At 42.4% G+C, this 15,160-nt stretch overlaps 1 protein-coding gene across 4 annotated transcripts in view; it reads right to left on the bottom strand.

Moving 5' to 3' along the window:
* The window catches only part of LOC139391027 (ETS-related transcription factor Elf-1-like), a 76,593-nt gene that overhangs the window by 22,080 nt on the left and 39,353 nt on the right, over positions 1 to 15,160 (bottom strand). For 2 of the 4 annotated variants that reach the window (XM_071138497.1, XM_071138496.1), the window contains exon 2: positions 6,112 to 6,449. In XM_071138497.1, the coding sequence (XP_070994598.1) occupies positions 6,112 to 6,183 (72 nt within the window). In that variant the 5' untranslated portion in view covers positions 6,184 to 6,449. Of the gene's footprint in view, positions 1 to 3,587; positions 3,639 to 6,111; positions 6,450 to 15,160 lie in introns of those variants that run through there. The other 2 variants (XM_071138498.1, XM_071138500.1) reach the window with 2 other exon arrangements.

Below are 15,160 nucleotides of genomic sequence, written 5' to 3'. Positions count from 1 at the left end.
ATAGAAGATAACGAGAGAGAATAGCAGTGGTGTAAACTAACAGTACACTAACAGCACCCTGCCACAGACAACTGCATTACGTGGAATCATTCGACCTTTAGGAGTCATTACCAAACAATTAGACTATGTAAACATAGCTAGGAGTTCAGGGACTGTTCAATTAACTTCACAAACAATATCTTAGGTTTCAGAACACTGTCCATCAAACAAACTGCTTTTCCATGATGTCAGTATCAATGGTCAACAGTGGGCCACGAGACCATTTGGGACCTCCACTTGGGAAATATAAAAGATAAAGAATGCAGTTTGTTGTGTCCTTTGGCTGTAAAAGCTGACATTTCATTGACACAACAGCATGCTGTCTATTGTTCTCAGACTGTAGTAGCTAGACACAATACCCGATATCTCGGTCGGTCGGGAGCCTGTGACCTTGTGTGTGTGCATGTTTTAGTGACCAGGCAATGAGAGCACCAGTAATTCTGCTGAGTTCACTCGTCTGTGCATTAACACCACACTGTCTCCCCTCCCTAGCAGAACCAGACCAGACCAACTGAAACCAACACAGATTCTGCTGAGGGGGCAGAAGACGTCTGTGTCTGTCTGTTGTTGTTGTTTTGACATAATGGGACTCAGTTTCAACAAAGCACCTGTGGGGTTTGGCACAAAGCAGGACCAAAGAGTTACCTATTGAGCACAGACGTAATTTCTAGCTTTGATTTGCATGTGGTTGTCAACTAACATGAATTCAACATCAAATCAATGAAACGTTTCACTGTGTCATTTGATTTAGGTTAAAAGTTGGGTGAAATAAACACAAAACTCCCTTACGTTTATCACTTTTGGCAAATCAAATACGTTTTCCAAGTTGATTCAGTGTCATCACATTGAATTTTGTTTAAATGACGTGGAAACCACGCCAAACAGTTTTTGCCCAGTGGGTAGCCAGCTAGCTAACTTTCCTATTAGCCAAAAGACACTCTACTATCTCAACAAGATAATGAAAGGTGCAAAACAGAGTATGGTATTTAGTACGATTTTACACAAAGGCCTTATTGGCTGCATCTTCCTCTTTGTTGCTCTCAACCAGATATAACGATCACTGGAGTATTTGCATCTCAGAGTTCCCAGTTTTGGCTATGAAAGCAAGCCCCTGTGTGTGAGAGGTTCCCCTATAATCAACCCGGTTCTGCTTTACCTGCCCATGTCTCAATTTTTAGCACCACCTCTATACTTTTAACATCCCCTAATAGGGCTGATAGAGGAAGTTAATGGAAAATATCCCAAATTCACAGGGGTGTCATGCACCCCTTATTTTAGACGGGGCATGAAGTTCATGAAGATGGAGGTGGGGTGACAGTTGAAGTTGAAGAATTTAGCATTTTTCAAACACTCGTCTGTGCATTCAGCTTTTTCCTGCAATCAAGAGCCAAAAAATGTATATATTTTTCTGCATAGGTTATCTTAGCTGCAGTGCATTCAGAAAGTATTCACACCCATTGACTTTTTACACACTTTGTTGTTACAGCCTGAATTTAAAATGGATTAAATGTAGATTTTGTGTCACTGGCCTACACACCATAATGTTAAAGTGGAATTGTGTTTTGTTTAGTTTTTTTCTACAAAAAAACTAAAAGCTGAAATGTCTTGAGTCTACAAGTATTCAACCAATTTGTTATGGCAAGCCTAAATCAGTTCAGGAGTAAAAATGTGCTTAACAAGTCACATTAACAGACTCACATTAAGCATCTCCAATCCAAAATTAAATCTACAATCAACAAAGGATCCTTCACTCATGCTGCCAAACATGCCCTCGTAAAACTGACCATCCTACCGATCCTCGACTTCGGTGATGTCATCTATAAAATAGCCTCCAACACTCTACTCAACAAACTGGATGCAGTCTATCACAGTGCCATCCATTTTGTCACCAAAGCCCCATACACTACCCACCATTGCGACCTGTATGCTCTCGTTGGTTGGCCCTCGCTTCATACACGTCGCCAAACCCACTGGCTACAGGTTATCTACAAGTCTCTGCTAGGTAAAGCCCCGCCTTATCTCAGCTCACTTGTCACCATAGCAGCACCCACTCGTAGCACGCGTTCCAGCAGGTATATCTCACTGGTCACCCCCAAAGCCAATTCCTCCTTTGGTCGTCTTTCCTTCCAGTTCTCTACTGCCAATGACTGGAACGACCTGCAAAAATCTCTGAAGCTGGAGACTCATATCTCCCTCACTAGCTTTAAGCACCAGCTGTCAGAGCAGCTCACAGGTCACTGCACCTGTACATAGCCCATATATCAACCTACCTCATCCCCATAGAGTATTTATTTATTTATCTTGCTCCTTTGCACCACAGTGTTTCTACTTGCACATTCATCTTCTGTACATCTACCATTCCAGTGTTTAATTGCTATATTGTAATTACTTCGCCACCATGGCCTATTTATTGCCTTAACTCCCTTATCTTACCTCATTTGCGCTCACTGTATATATACTTTTTGTTTTCTTTTGTTCTACTGTATTATTGACTATGTTTTGTTTATTCCATGTGTAACTCTGTGTTGTTGTATGTGTCGAATTGCTATGCTTTATCTTGGCCAGGTCGCAGTTGCAAATTAGAACTTGTTCTCAACTAGCCTACCTGGTTAAATAAAGGTGAAATAAAAAATAATAATAATAATACAAACAATAATAAGTTGCATTGACTCACTCTGTGTAAAATAACAGTGTTTAACATGATTTTTGAATGACTACCTCATCTCTGTAACACACGCATACAGTCGAGCAGTGAATTTCAAACACAGATTTACCCACAAAGACCAGGGAGATTTTCCAAAGAAGGGGAAACTATTGGTTTAAAAAAAGCAGTCATTAAATATCCCTTTGAGCAAGTTGGAGTAATTCAGTGGAGGCTGCTGTGGGGTGGACGACTCAAAATAATGTCGGGAACGGAGCGTATGGAATGGCATCAAACCATGGGTTTGATGTAGTTGATACTATTCCACCACTCCAGCCATTTCCACAAGCCTGTCCTCCCCAATTAAGGTGCCACCAACCTCTTGTGGTAGAGTTATTAATTACACTTTGGATGGTGAATTAATACATCCAATCACTACAAAGATACAGGCGTCCTTCCTAACTCAGATCCCGGAGAGGAAGGAAACCGGTCAGGGATTTCTTCATGAGGCCAATAGTGTCCTTAAAACACTTACAGAGTTTAATGGCTGTGATAGGAGAAAACTGAGCATAGATCAACAACATTGTAGTTTTTCCACAATACTAACTTCATTGACAGTGATAAGTGAAAAGAAGGAAGCCTGTATGGAATAAAAACATGCATCCTGTTTGCAACAAGGCACTAAAGAAATACTGCTAAAAATGTGGTAAAGCAATTAACTTTTTGTCCTGAATATGAAGTGTTATGTTTGGGGCAAATCCAATACAACCCATTACTGAGTAGCACTCTCCATATTTTCAAGCATAGTGGTGGCTGCATCATGTTATGGGTATGCTTGTAAACGTTAAGGACTGAAGAGGTTTTTTTTTCAGGATAGAAAAAAAAGGGAATAAAGCTAAGCACATACAAAATCCTAGAGGAAAACCTGGTTCAGTCTGCTTTCCAACAGGCACTGGGAGATGAAATCACCTTTCAGCAGGAGAACCTAAAACACAAGGCCAAATTTTAACTGGAGTTGCTTACCAAGAAGAAAGTGAATATTCCTGAGTGGCCGAGTTACAGTTTTTACTTAAATCAACTTAAGCATCTATGGCAAGACCTGAAAACTGTCGAGCAATGATCAACAACCAATTTGACAGAGCTTGAAGAATTTTGAAAATAATAATGGGCAAATGTTGTACAATCCAGGTGTGGAAAGCTCTTAGAGAGCTTGCTGCCAAAGGTTATTCTAGAAGGTATTGACTCAGGAGTGTGAATACTTATGTAAATTAGATTGTTCTATTTTACATTTTTATACATTTGCTAAAATTTCTAAAAACATGTTTCACTTTGTCAGTAAATGAGATTTAAAAAAACAATTTAATAAATTTTGAATTCAGGGTGTAACAACAAAATGTGGAATAAGTCATTGGAATAAGTCAGCTTGTCTAACTGTAAGATAGTTAGTTATACAAGCTATTCTAACTTGATTGATAGCCTGAAATGCCTTGGTATCTAGCTATGAGGTTGTGAAACTATCTAGCTGGCTAGTTTAAGCCATCTTCATAAAATTGCTAGGTGGCTAGAATTACAGAGAAACAAAAAAATATGTTTTATTTATTTATCAAGAAGGAATCAATAGGCTACATAGCTTGATCAAATTAATTTACAAACGTACCTCCTGCCCATCACTGGCAGCTAAAATCAAATAAAATGCTGTGTGAGTCACTCTACACTCTCTCTCCTCCTCCACTGACAATATATCTAGCCTCCTACCTAGGGACTATTTTCTCCATGCACCTTGAAAGGAACCACTTACTAGGGAGAATGAGGTGTGGGGGGGGGCTGGTCCAGTCAGTGTGCCCCCAATGCAAAATACCACTGACAGATCTTTATATAAATAATTATGATAAAACGTTTAGTAATTAATTTAACATCTGAAGAATTCTAAAACAGGACAAATCTGAGGGGGCACATGCATTTTCCCCATATGGGCATGACACCACTGCATAGCCACACCCCAGATAACAACTGAAATACTTAAAATGGGGTGCTGTAATTGTGCTGTAATTGAATTACTATTCAGTAAAAAATGTGAGTGGGTGTAAATGTGTATGACCACACCAGGCTTCCATAGAACTCTATAATAGAAGCTTTCAGATACTAAACTGAGCTAAACATAATTCTGAAGTCATTACACCATGGCCCTGACTCAGGGAGCTACTTATTGACTGTAAAATCCAATATAACAAGGCTAATCATTACAGTCCAGCAGGCTAGGCTAGCTGTGGCTTTCTTTGATTCCAACAGCCCCCATACAGAAAGATAAACCCTTCAGACAAGCTAGCTCCAGCGAAAACAAAATAGCCACCTTCGTTAGCATTAGCGCTAAATGTGAATAAGTTATCCCGGTGCTATTTTAAGATATTTTGTCCGGCTACCACGTGGACAGGCAATGTAATCCTCAGGTAATTGACTGAGTGGGCACAGGGAGGAACCCAAGAGGAGGCCTGTGTTATTTCCAAACAATGGTAGGCTTTTCAGTGAAATTAGCACATCACCTCACAAACAGCCTCCCACAACAGGTCTGTCTGGTTAGGCCTGAACCAGTGCTATTCAGGCAAGAGGATCCAATGACGACTCTTCTCTCCACATCTACATACATACACACACAGAGACACACAAGCACACACAGAGTAACCTTTGTGCCCTAAATTGACAGGTCCTGGCAAAGCCCCACCGTCTCCTCCCACGCATACTAAAAGAGTCCAAACTCTTGGGCCCGGTTTCCCAATGGTTCTAACGATGAATTTAGTCTAAAGATGCTTTTGGGAAACCGGGCTCAGGTCCCTCACACTTTCCATCTCTGTCCTGCCAATAGCCCACACTCCATTTCCCAGTCCTCTCCCTGCCATCCCTTCCTCCTCCACTCCTTCTCTCAATCTCTCCATCACGTCACGAAGACAGTAAAGCCTCTGACCCGCTGGCTTGCTGACTTCCCTGTTCAAATCCCTGTGACCATGTTGTTTATCAAAAGTTACATTTAGAAGTCCGTTTTGGTTTCAATAATCTTTGTTTCGCAAATCCTTTCAGTATTTTTCTCAATATTATCTGTAAAATTTCCCTGGAAAAGCTGGAGTCGTTAATGGTGAAACAGCCACATCTGTTTGCGATATTACAACAACAAAGTTACTGCAAACAATGAACAAACAATCTTTTGTCCCCTATGATATCATTGCACGTGCCATAGATGAGCACAATATGTACTGCAATTTTTTTTACCATGCTCCTCAGCTCGGCAACAAAAACAATAACAATGGTGGTGGGGCAGCCAAGGACACTGTTTCTCCCTACTGCAGATTCCAGCTTTAACATTTCTATATTGGTGGTGGTACATATTGATAACACTACTGTTATTGACTACTGCTTATTTCCAATGTAATGACAGGTACCTGATTGATCTCATCCATTCCATTGCTGGCAAACTCAAACACTAGCTCATTGGGCTGCACTGCTGTTGCCATGGTGATGAAGATCCGAGGGTAGGACACAGATGGGTAGGGTGTTTTCCTACCCCTCCAGGGACTGTCCAGAAAATCCACCAGACTGAACCCAAGGTTCAAATGTCAACGTCACTGCTGAAGAGTCACTGTGGGTCACAACAAAATGGCTTCCCTTCTTGAGATTCTCCAGTGGCCTCTTCACACTTGTTTGAGAGAAGAGCCGCGCTGAGCCTGGATGGAGGCAGCCTCTTCCTGGGGCCTGCTGCGTCTGGAGCATCTACACCTGCCTGAGAGAAGGGAACATGTCAGCAACCACAGTTATTCAATCAAATCAAAATCAAATCTTATTAGTCACATGCGCAGAATACAACAGATGTAGACCTTTAGTGAAATGCTTACTTACAAGCCCCTAACCAACAATGCAGTTAAAAAAAATGACTAAATATGAGTAAGAATAAGAAATAACAGTAACAAGTAATTAATGAGCAGCAGTAAAATAACAATAGCGAAACTACAGTATGTACAGCGTTTCTTTGGGACCATCAGGCAATGTCCTGACAATTGACACACAGAAATGTTCTGTTTGACATTAAGGCAATGTTCTCTTAACCCTAATGCCGAAACATGCTAAATTGTTCTCAGAAGGTTTTTGAATGGTCCCATAACTAATGGAAAACTGTACACTCAAACATTAGGGTAACATTACAAAAACATTCTCTCTCCATAGAATTCTTAGCTGGGTCTTCCAAAGTAGAATCAAGACTAGCACGGAGCACATGGAAAAATGCAACCACACTTTCCAATACATCCATTGCCCATCTTCACATTCAGTTCTATTGTAGTCACTTGAAAAAGTGTGTGATTATAGCTGTCACCTCAGTGAGAAGCTACAGTGCATTAGGAAAGTATTCAGACCCCATGACTTTTTCCCCATTTTGTTACGTTACATCCTTATTCTTAAATTGATTAAATAAAAATGTTTCCTCATCAATCTACACACAACACCCAATAATAACAAAGCAAAAACAGGTATTTCGAAATGTTTGCTAATTTATAAAAATGTAAAACATAAATAAATGTTTACAAAAGTATTCAGACCCTTTGCTATGAGACTCAAAAAATATTGCTCAGATTCAATTGATTGAACATGATTTGGAAAGGCACACACCTGTCTATTTAAGGTCCCACAGTTGACAGTTCATGTCAGAGCAAAAACCAGGCCATGAGGTCGAGAGAAGATTATGTTGAGGCACAGATCTGGGAAGGGTACCAAAAAATGCCTGCAGCATTGAAGATCCCCAAGAACACAGTGGCCTCCATCATTCTTAAATGGAAAAAGTTTGGAACCACCAAAACCCTTTGTAGAGCTAGCCGCCCGGCCAAACTAAGCAATCGAGGGTTCCTCTGTGGAGATAAAAATAAACTTCCAAAAGGAAAACCATCTCTGCAGCACTCTACCAATCAGGCCATTATGGTAGAGTGGCCAGACGGAAGCCCCACCTCAGTAAAAGGCACATGACAACAGGCTTGGAGTTTGCCAAAAGGCACCTAAAGGACTCTCAGAAAATGAGAAACAAGATTATCTGGTCTGATGAAATCAAGATTAAACTCTGGCCTGAATGCCAAGTGTCACATCTGGAGGAAACCTGACACCATCCCTACTGTGAAGCGGGTTTTCAGCGGCAGGGACTGGGAGACTAGTCCGGATTGAGGGAAAGATGAACAGAGCAAAGTACAGAGAGATGCTTGATGAAAACCTGCTCCAGAGTGCTCAGGATGTCAGTCTGGGGCGAAGGTTCACCTTCCAACAGGACAACGACCCTAAGCACACAGCCAAGACAACACAGGAGTGGCTTCAGGACAAGTCTCTGAATGTCCTTGAGTGGCCCAGCCAGAGCCCGGACTTGAACCCGATCGAACATATCTGGAGAGATCTAAAAAATAGCTGTACAGCGACACTCCCCATCCAACCTGACAGAGCTAGAGAGGATCTGCAGAGAAGAATGGGAGAAACTCCCCAAATACAGGTGTGCCAAGCTTGTAGCGTCATACCCAAGAAGACTTGAGGCAGTAATCACTGCTAAAGGTGCTTCAAGTACTGATTAAAGTGTCTGAATACTTATGTAAATGTGAAATTTCAGTTGTTTTTTTAAACATTTGAAAAAAGAGAAACAAAACATGTTTTTGCTTTGTCATTACAGGGTATTGTGTGTAGATTGATGAGGGGGAAAAAATATTTTAATCAATTTAAAATTTTAGATCCATTTTAGACATGACTACACGGATCACAAAGATGCTTTTTTGGGGTTTTAGGCTGGGTTTCAGTGTAGACACTTGACTTGAAGAAATTTGTTTGATTGCTTTTTGCATAAACTCAGAAGAGTTTCGTCTGGTTTGTGCTGCTCCACTTTCAGAAGCACATGGTTCCCTTTACTCCATCAAAGCCCAGTAGCGGTAAGTAGACTAGTCCCCCTTTGACGTCACATCTGTAGTACCCCCCGCCTCCCCCAACCACCCAAGGATGTGAGCTCACCCCTGGTCATGAGAGCCAGTGTAAATGATGGGGGGGCACATGGGTGGGGTGGAAGAACAGGAAACAAGTTCTGGAAAAAGAACACAGTTCTCTGTCCAAGCCCCCTTCGGGAGGGGGGAAGAGATGGGTGGATGGATGGAGGGATAGGGGGATTATAGTGAGAGTGTAGCCCGCATCCCACATGCTGGTCTCAAGGGGTGTGGATGGGAAGGGAAGGGGCCGGGGGTCTGGTTAAAGATTAAATCGGGAGGTGGAGGGGGGAGGAGATGAAAGCTGGCAACAGTAGAGAGGGGAGAGAGAAAGATAAAGATAGAGATGGCAGCAGTACTCAGAACCCCCCCCCCCCGATACCACCACACCCCCAGCCGCCCCTACCTACTCCCTTTCCTTCACCACTGCTGCAGGGTGGGGCCTGTTTGCTTTGAAATGCCTGTGTGACTGACGAAGCACATTCCTAGTTCAATTGTGTCTCTGGGGGGGTGGTGAAAGGGGAGAGGGTGAGAGAGTGAAGACGGGGGGTTCAAACTGGGGGAGTAAAGGGGTGGGGGGTGGGGGGGTGGGGGGGGGCAGGGCAGGGAGGTCAAACATGTGTGATTAAAAGTCTCTTGTTTCTTTCCCCTGCCTGCTTCTGGTAGATGCATAACGTGAAGCTCAGAGGAGGGAGAGGGGGAATGGAGAGGAGAAGAGGAGTGGAAAGGAAGAGTGGGAAGAGTACTGAAGGCTAGCCTTTCATTTCACACAGCCTCTCCCTCCCTCTTTCTCGCTCTCTCTTTCACTCTGCCCATGGATAGTTTCCATGCCCACCTCTGCCACCCACTGCTGGCCATTATAAGCTGGAGCCCTATGACTGCCAGTGCCCTTGGCATCTGCTGGGAGGGAGATTTGCCCCTCCCAGTGGAATGGACCTCCTGGTGGGGTTAAATGGGAGGTGGAGCAGATGGATCCTTCAGTTCCAGGCCCCACATTAAACTACCTCTGTGGGCAGACAGACAACTAAGTGACTCCCTGCACTCAGTAGTCACACAGGCTAGAGGCCACACATGGAGCAGACAGCACGCATAAGCCTGGACTAAGCAGAATCCCCTCTCTCTGCTTCTCTGGGAAGAAAGTAAACATCTAGGGGTCAGGTTCATATGGGAGCCCATTCCTGGCTGCATATATTTATTTCAGTCTATGGGCATGCCTAGATTCCCATAGACATCATACAGTATATGACCTCATTGGTACTGCCCAACTCCAATGTTCCCTTCTAGACTTAAAGGGACAGTTCACTTCAAAGTCAAGTTCAATCAATTAAAATGTGTGAGTGTTTTGTGAATATAGGCCCTGAAAAGGGTAGATTTTTGAATGAATTGTGCCTTTTAGAGAGGACAGAATATGATATGACCCCTACAATCCTGTCTCATTTCTCTCTTCAATTTCTCTTTACTCCTCATGCCATCCACCATAACTGTCAGTAGTATGGTTGTTCCATGGCACTTTCAAATTCTATTACATTTGTTTCCAGAGTTTACAGATAGGCTTGTGACTGAATTAATAATTTGCACAGATGCCAGAAAAAGCCTGTTATCAAATCAATAGAAATATCACTATAGGACGGCCTGGCTTTTTATCAGAGGGTTTAATGCAAGGTAGGTGTGTGTGTGTGTGTGTTTGTGTGTGTGTGTGTGTGTGTGTGTGTGTGTGTGTGTGTGTGTGTGTGTGTGTTCTATATCCCTCCTGCTATCACATCATTGATCTGGGTGACCCAGTTGGCAGAGTGCTGAGGGTAGACAGATTACTACAGACAGTCAGCCATTAGAGAGACCTGTACAGTATCCCAGCGCACACGACAGATGACATGGCTGAGATCACTCTACAGTACGTCAGTCAGAGGAGACGACAGGGGAAAAAAGCAAATCAGAACAGCTCACCAGTTAAGTGTAATCTTTTTTTCCCCCTTTTTCTCCCCAATTGGTAGTAGTTCCAGTCTTGTCTCATCACTGCAACTCCCGTACGGACTCGGGAGAGGCGAAGGTCGAGAGCCATGCATCCTCCGAAACCCAACCCAACATAGTCACACTGCTTCTTGACACAACGCACATCCAAAAACACCGCACCAATGTGTCGGAGGAAACACCTGGCGACCTGGTCAGCGTGCACTGCGCCCAGCCCACCACAGGAGTCACTAGTGCGCGATGAGACAAGGATATCACTGCCGGCCAAACCCTCCCTAACCCGGACGAAGCTGGGCCAATTGTGTGTCGCCCCATGGACCTCCCAGTCGCGGCCGGCTGCGACAGAGCCCGGATTTAGACCACTGCACCACTCGGGAGGCCCACTAAAATGTAATCTAAATTGTAATCTACATAATCCCCTAAGTAATATTATATATATATATATATATATATTATCATGAGAGGGCCATTAACAATAACTAGTAATGCTGCATACTCCAACAAAGGTTAACATCTTACTTTTCTGGTAAATATTATTATAAATTGCTGAGGTGCATTCACTTTTGAGGACACAAGCTCAAGTACACAGTACAAATATGATATAAATCTGAAAATCTGAAATATTTTATGATGTATTTCCTATTCAACAAAACTGCATGAATAAGGCTTGAAATGACATATGCTTTCTAAATGTAGTATAATCAAATTATCAAATGACTAACTATAAGATTTCACCTTCCTTGTACGTGTAAAATACATATTTGTATGATTAGTGTTAGAGAAAATATGCATATTTTCTAAAGATCTCTCTATCAAAATGACTGTCCCCATCGCTGTGAACATCACACAGAGCTCTAGATTGGCTTCTTGGCCTCGTTAGGAACTTGTCTTTCATCTCATATTAATATTTTCTGTCTACGACAAACAAAGTATTTTTTTTCAAAATATACGAATGATTTTATATTACTTTGTTAAAGTTGACAAAAATCGATCTCTGAATGTGCTTTGTCTGTGGCTGTGATGGTGGGCTCAGCCAGGAGGTGATGGACAGTCAGAAGAGCGAATGAAAGGGTATATCCCAGCATCAAGTGGTGCCAGATTTCCCATCCTACTTCAAACAGGAAGAGTGTCCGTTACGGTGTCCACAGATCGATTCATAAGCGAAAATGTCAGTCGGAACCAGTACCAGAACCACGCAGGTCCACTAAACAGGGGACTTTATATCTAAGAGTTGTTATTCAATTTCCCAAGCCTACACAGAGCAAATAAAGCAGTGTGACTTTAGCCTGCATGGGGCCACTCTTGGCCAGCCTCAGGCTACATGAGTACTGGGACACACTCTTTTCAGGCCACTTCAATATAAAGTGATTTTCATAGCAAGTTAGGAAAGCATTTTCGCTAACCCTTACCCTTTTCCTAACCTTAATTTAGCAGTTTAAGAGACTGAGGTTAACTCTCGTAACCTGCTGCATAAGTTCTCCTAACCTGTTACGAAAAAGTTACTTTAGTATCGAAGTGGCTTTCCTCTTGAGTACTACTGGAGTTAGTAGAAGGAATTACCACTCCACTGTGGCACATGTCATGTGACTGATGGTTGATGTGCTCCACGCTCTCCCTTCCTCAAACAAACGTTTGTTGTAGCGCTTTCTCGTGTCAGTTCTACCTGCTGTGTATTGAGGAGTAGAAAAGAACAAACAGCAGAAGACTACTCCACCTCTCCTGGCGCAAAGTGACTGGCAGTCGCAATAACAACCAATTAGAGGCCTGGGGTCTGTTCAGAAGGGAGCGACGTCACAGAGCGTTGTATTGTGTAGAACAGACATGACTGTCTGTCCGGTGGAATAGAGAATAGTGTTAGCTCTATTTTTTAGACCTACCTTTCTATCTTCAATGTTCCGAACGCTTCACAAAATTGAATACACCCCTGGCTTCATGAACAAACGTACAGCTTCCAGCAGGCCATTATTTCCCCGTCTTCGCTCTCCTCGGCTGAGCTCATTGTTAATGATGAAAGGAGGTAATTTAGCCAATTAAATAACTAGGCAATGTGTCAGCCTACATGTGGCGACCACGTAAACATTGTGAGATATGAGAAAACCTACCAAGAACCACATATTCTTATCAACCCCGGTTCCTTTCTCTAATAATATTTTGTTAACGTTCAAAGAGGTGATGTTATAGGGTGGTTGGAGCATGCTCCGGTGGTTCTGGTATAACTATGTGATTGGCGGTTGTAGTATGGGTGGTAATGCTTGCTCAAACACTCACTCGCCCTGTGTCGAGAGATTGAGTTCAGAGTCTCAGAATAGCTCTTGATCTGATGAGCGCTTTCGGGGAAAAAGGGGAGAAATGAGAGAGAGAGAGAGAGGACACGGAGGAGTGTGGCGTTCTTTCCTGCTTGGCGATAATAGCGAGGAAACGGACTTAAGACTGGCATTTCAGGCAGTACACGCTTGATTTTCCAAATGCGATTTTAGACGGAGATGATAGACAATGGGCATAAAGTCCTCTCTTCACTATCCAAACACTGCAAAGGTTAGGAAAACTGACCCACTGCAGTCAATTAGTACAGCTCATCACAAAGGGAATATATGCCTCCACTCGAGTGGTTAAGTCTAAGTCTGAGAGAGACTGACAGAAAAGCTTAGCCTCCAATGTACACAACCGTTCAGGGGTTTTTCTTAATTTTTACTATTTTCTACATCGTAGAATAATAGTGAAGACATTAAAATTATGAAATAACACATGTGGAATCATTTAGTAATCAAAAAACTGTTAAACAAATCAAAATATATTTTATATTTGAGATTCTTCAAATAGCCACCCTTTGCCTTGATGTCAACTTTGCACACTCTTGGCATTCTCTCAACCAGCTTCACCTGGAATGCTTTTCCAACAGTCTTGAAGGAGTTCCGACATATGCTGAGCACTTGTTGGCTGCTTTTCCTTCACTCTGTGGTCTGACTCATCCCAAACCATCTCAATTTGGTTGAGGTCAGGGGATTGTGGCGGCCAGGTCATCTGATGCAGCACTCCATCACTCTCTTTCTTGGTAAAATAGCCCTTACACAGCTTGGAGGTGTGTTGGGTCATTGTCCTGTTGAAAAACAAATGATAGTCCCACTAAACCCAAACCAGATGGGATGGTGTATCGCTGTGATAGACATGCTGGTTAAGTGTGCCTTAAATTCTAAACAAATCACAGACAGTGTCACCAGCAAAGCACCCCCACACCATAACACCTCCTCCTCCATACTTTACGGTGGGAAATACACATAGATCTCCAATTTGGACTCCAGACCAAAGGACAAATTTCCACCCGTCTAATGTACATTGCTTGTGTTTCTTGGCCCAAGCAAGTCTTTCCTTATTATTGGTGTCCTTTACTACTGTAGTGGTTTCTTTGCAGCAATTCAACCATGAAGGCCTGATTCACAGTCTCGTCTGAACAGCTGATGTTGAGATGTGTCTGTTACTTGAACTCTGTGAAGCATTTATTTGGGGTGCAATTTCTGAGGCTGGTAACTCTAATGAACCTATCCTCTGCAGCAGAGGTAACTCTGGGTCTTCCTTTCCTGTGGCGGTCCTCATGAGAGACAGTTTCATCATAGCACTTGATGGTTTTTGCGACTGTACTTGAAGAAACTTCTTGAAATGTTCCGTATTGACTGACCTTCAAGTCTTAAAGTAATGCTGGACTGTCGTTTCTCTTTGCTTATTTGAGCTGTTCTTGCCATAATATGGACTTGGTCTTTTACCAAATAGGCCTATCTTGTGTATACCACCCCTACCTTGTCACAACACAACTGATTGACTCAAACGCATTAAGGAAAGAAATTCCACAAATTAACTTTTAAGAAGGCACACCTTTTAATTGAAATGCATTCCAAGGTGACTACCTCATGAAGCTGGTGTAGAGAATGCCAAGAGTGTGCAAAGCTGTCATTAAGGCAAAGGGTGGCTGCTTTGAAGAATCTGAAATATAAAATATATTTGTATTTATTTAACACTTTTTGGTTACTACATGATTCCATGTGTGTTATTTCATAGTTTTGATTTCTTCACTATTATTCTACAATGTAGAAAATAGTAAAAATAAAGAAAAACCCTTGAATTAGTAGGTGTTCTAAAACTTTTGAACAGTAGAGTATCTCTAGAGAAGTGCAAGAAAATTAGCTTTGAAACGGCTAAATGTTCTCTGCACCCCATGAAAAAAATTGTAGAATTGCAGGAAATAAACTTTACATTTTCTCTCTGCCAACAAGAGGGGTGTATTTACAGAGACCTGACCTAAGAGAGCAAAGCAAAATACAAATGTACATGTTGGCAGAAAAACTGAGGACAACATCCATTTTTTGTGGTCATCAAGTGTAGTCAGCAGAGAAGTGCTGTTTTGCAGGAATGCTTCTGGGTTCCTGTTGAGGAAATGACTCAGTGGTATTAGGCTGGTGTCAAGTCAGTCCTGGAGCCCTGCTATAGTAGAATCCTCTCTGGCTAATAGTTTGCCTGTACTGTTTGGCCTCGTGCA

Source organism: Oncorhynchus clarkii, chromosome 31, assembly GCF_045791955.1.
Source record: "Oncorhynchus clarkii lewisi isolate Uvic-CL-2024 chromosome 31, UVic_Ocla_1.0, whole genome shotgun sequence".
Classification (NCBI taxonomy): Eukaryota; Metazoa; Chordata; class Actinopteri; order Salmoniformes; family Salmonidae; genus Oncorhynchus; species Oncorhynchus clarkii.
Note: the sequence above shows the minus strand (reverse complement) of the source record. Positions and strands in the feature narration are given on the sequence as shown.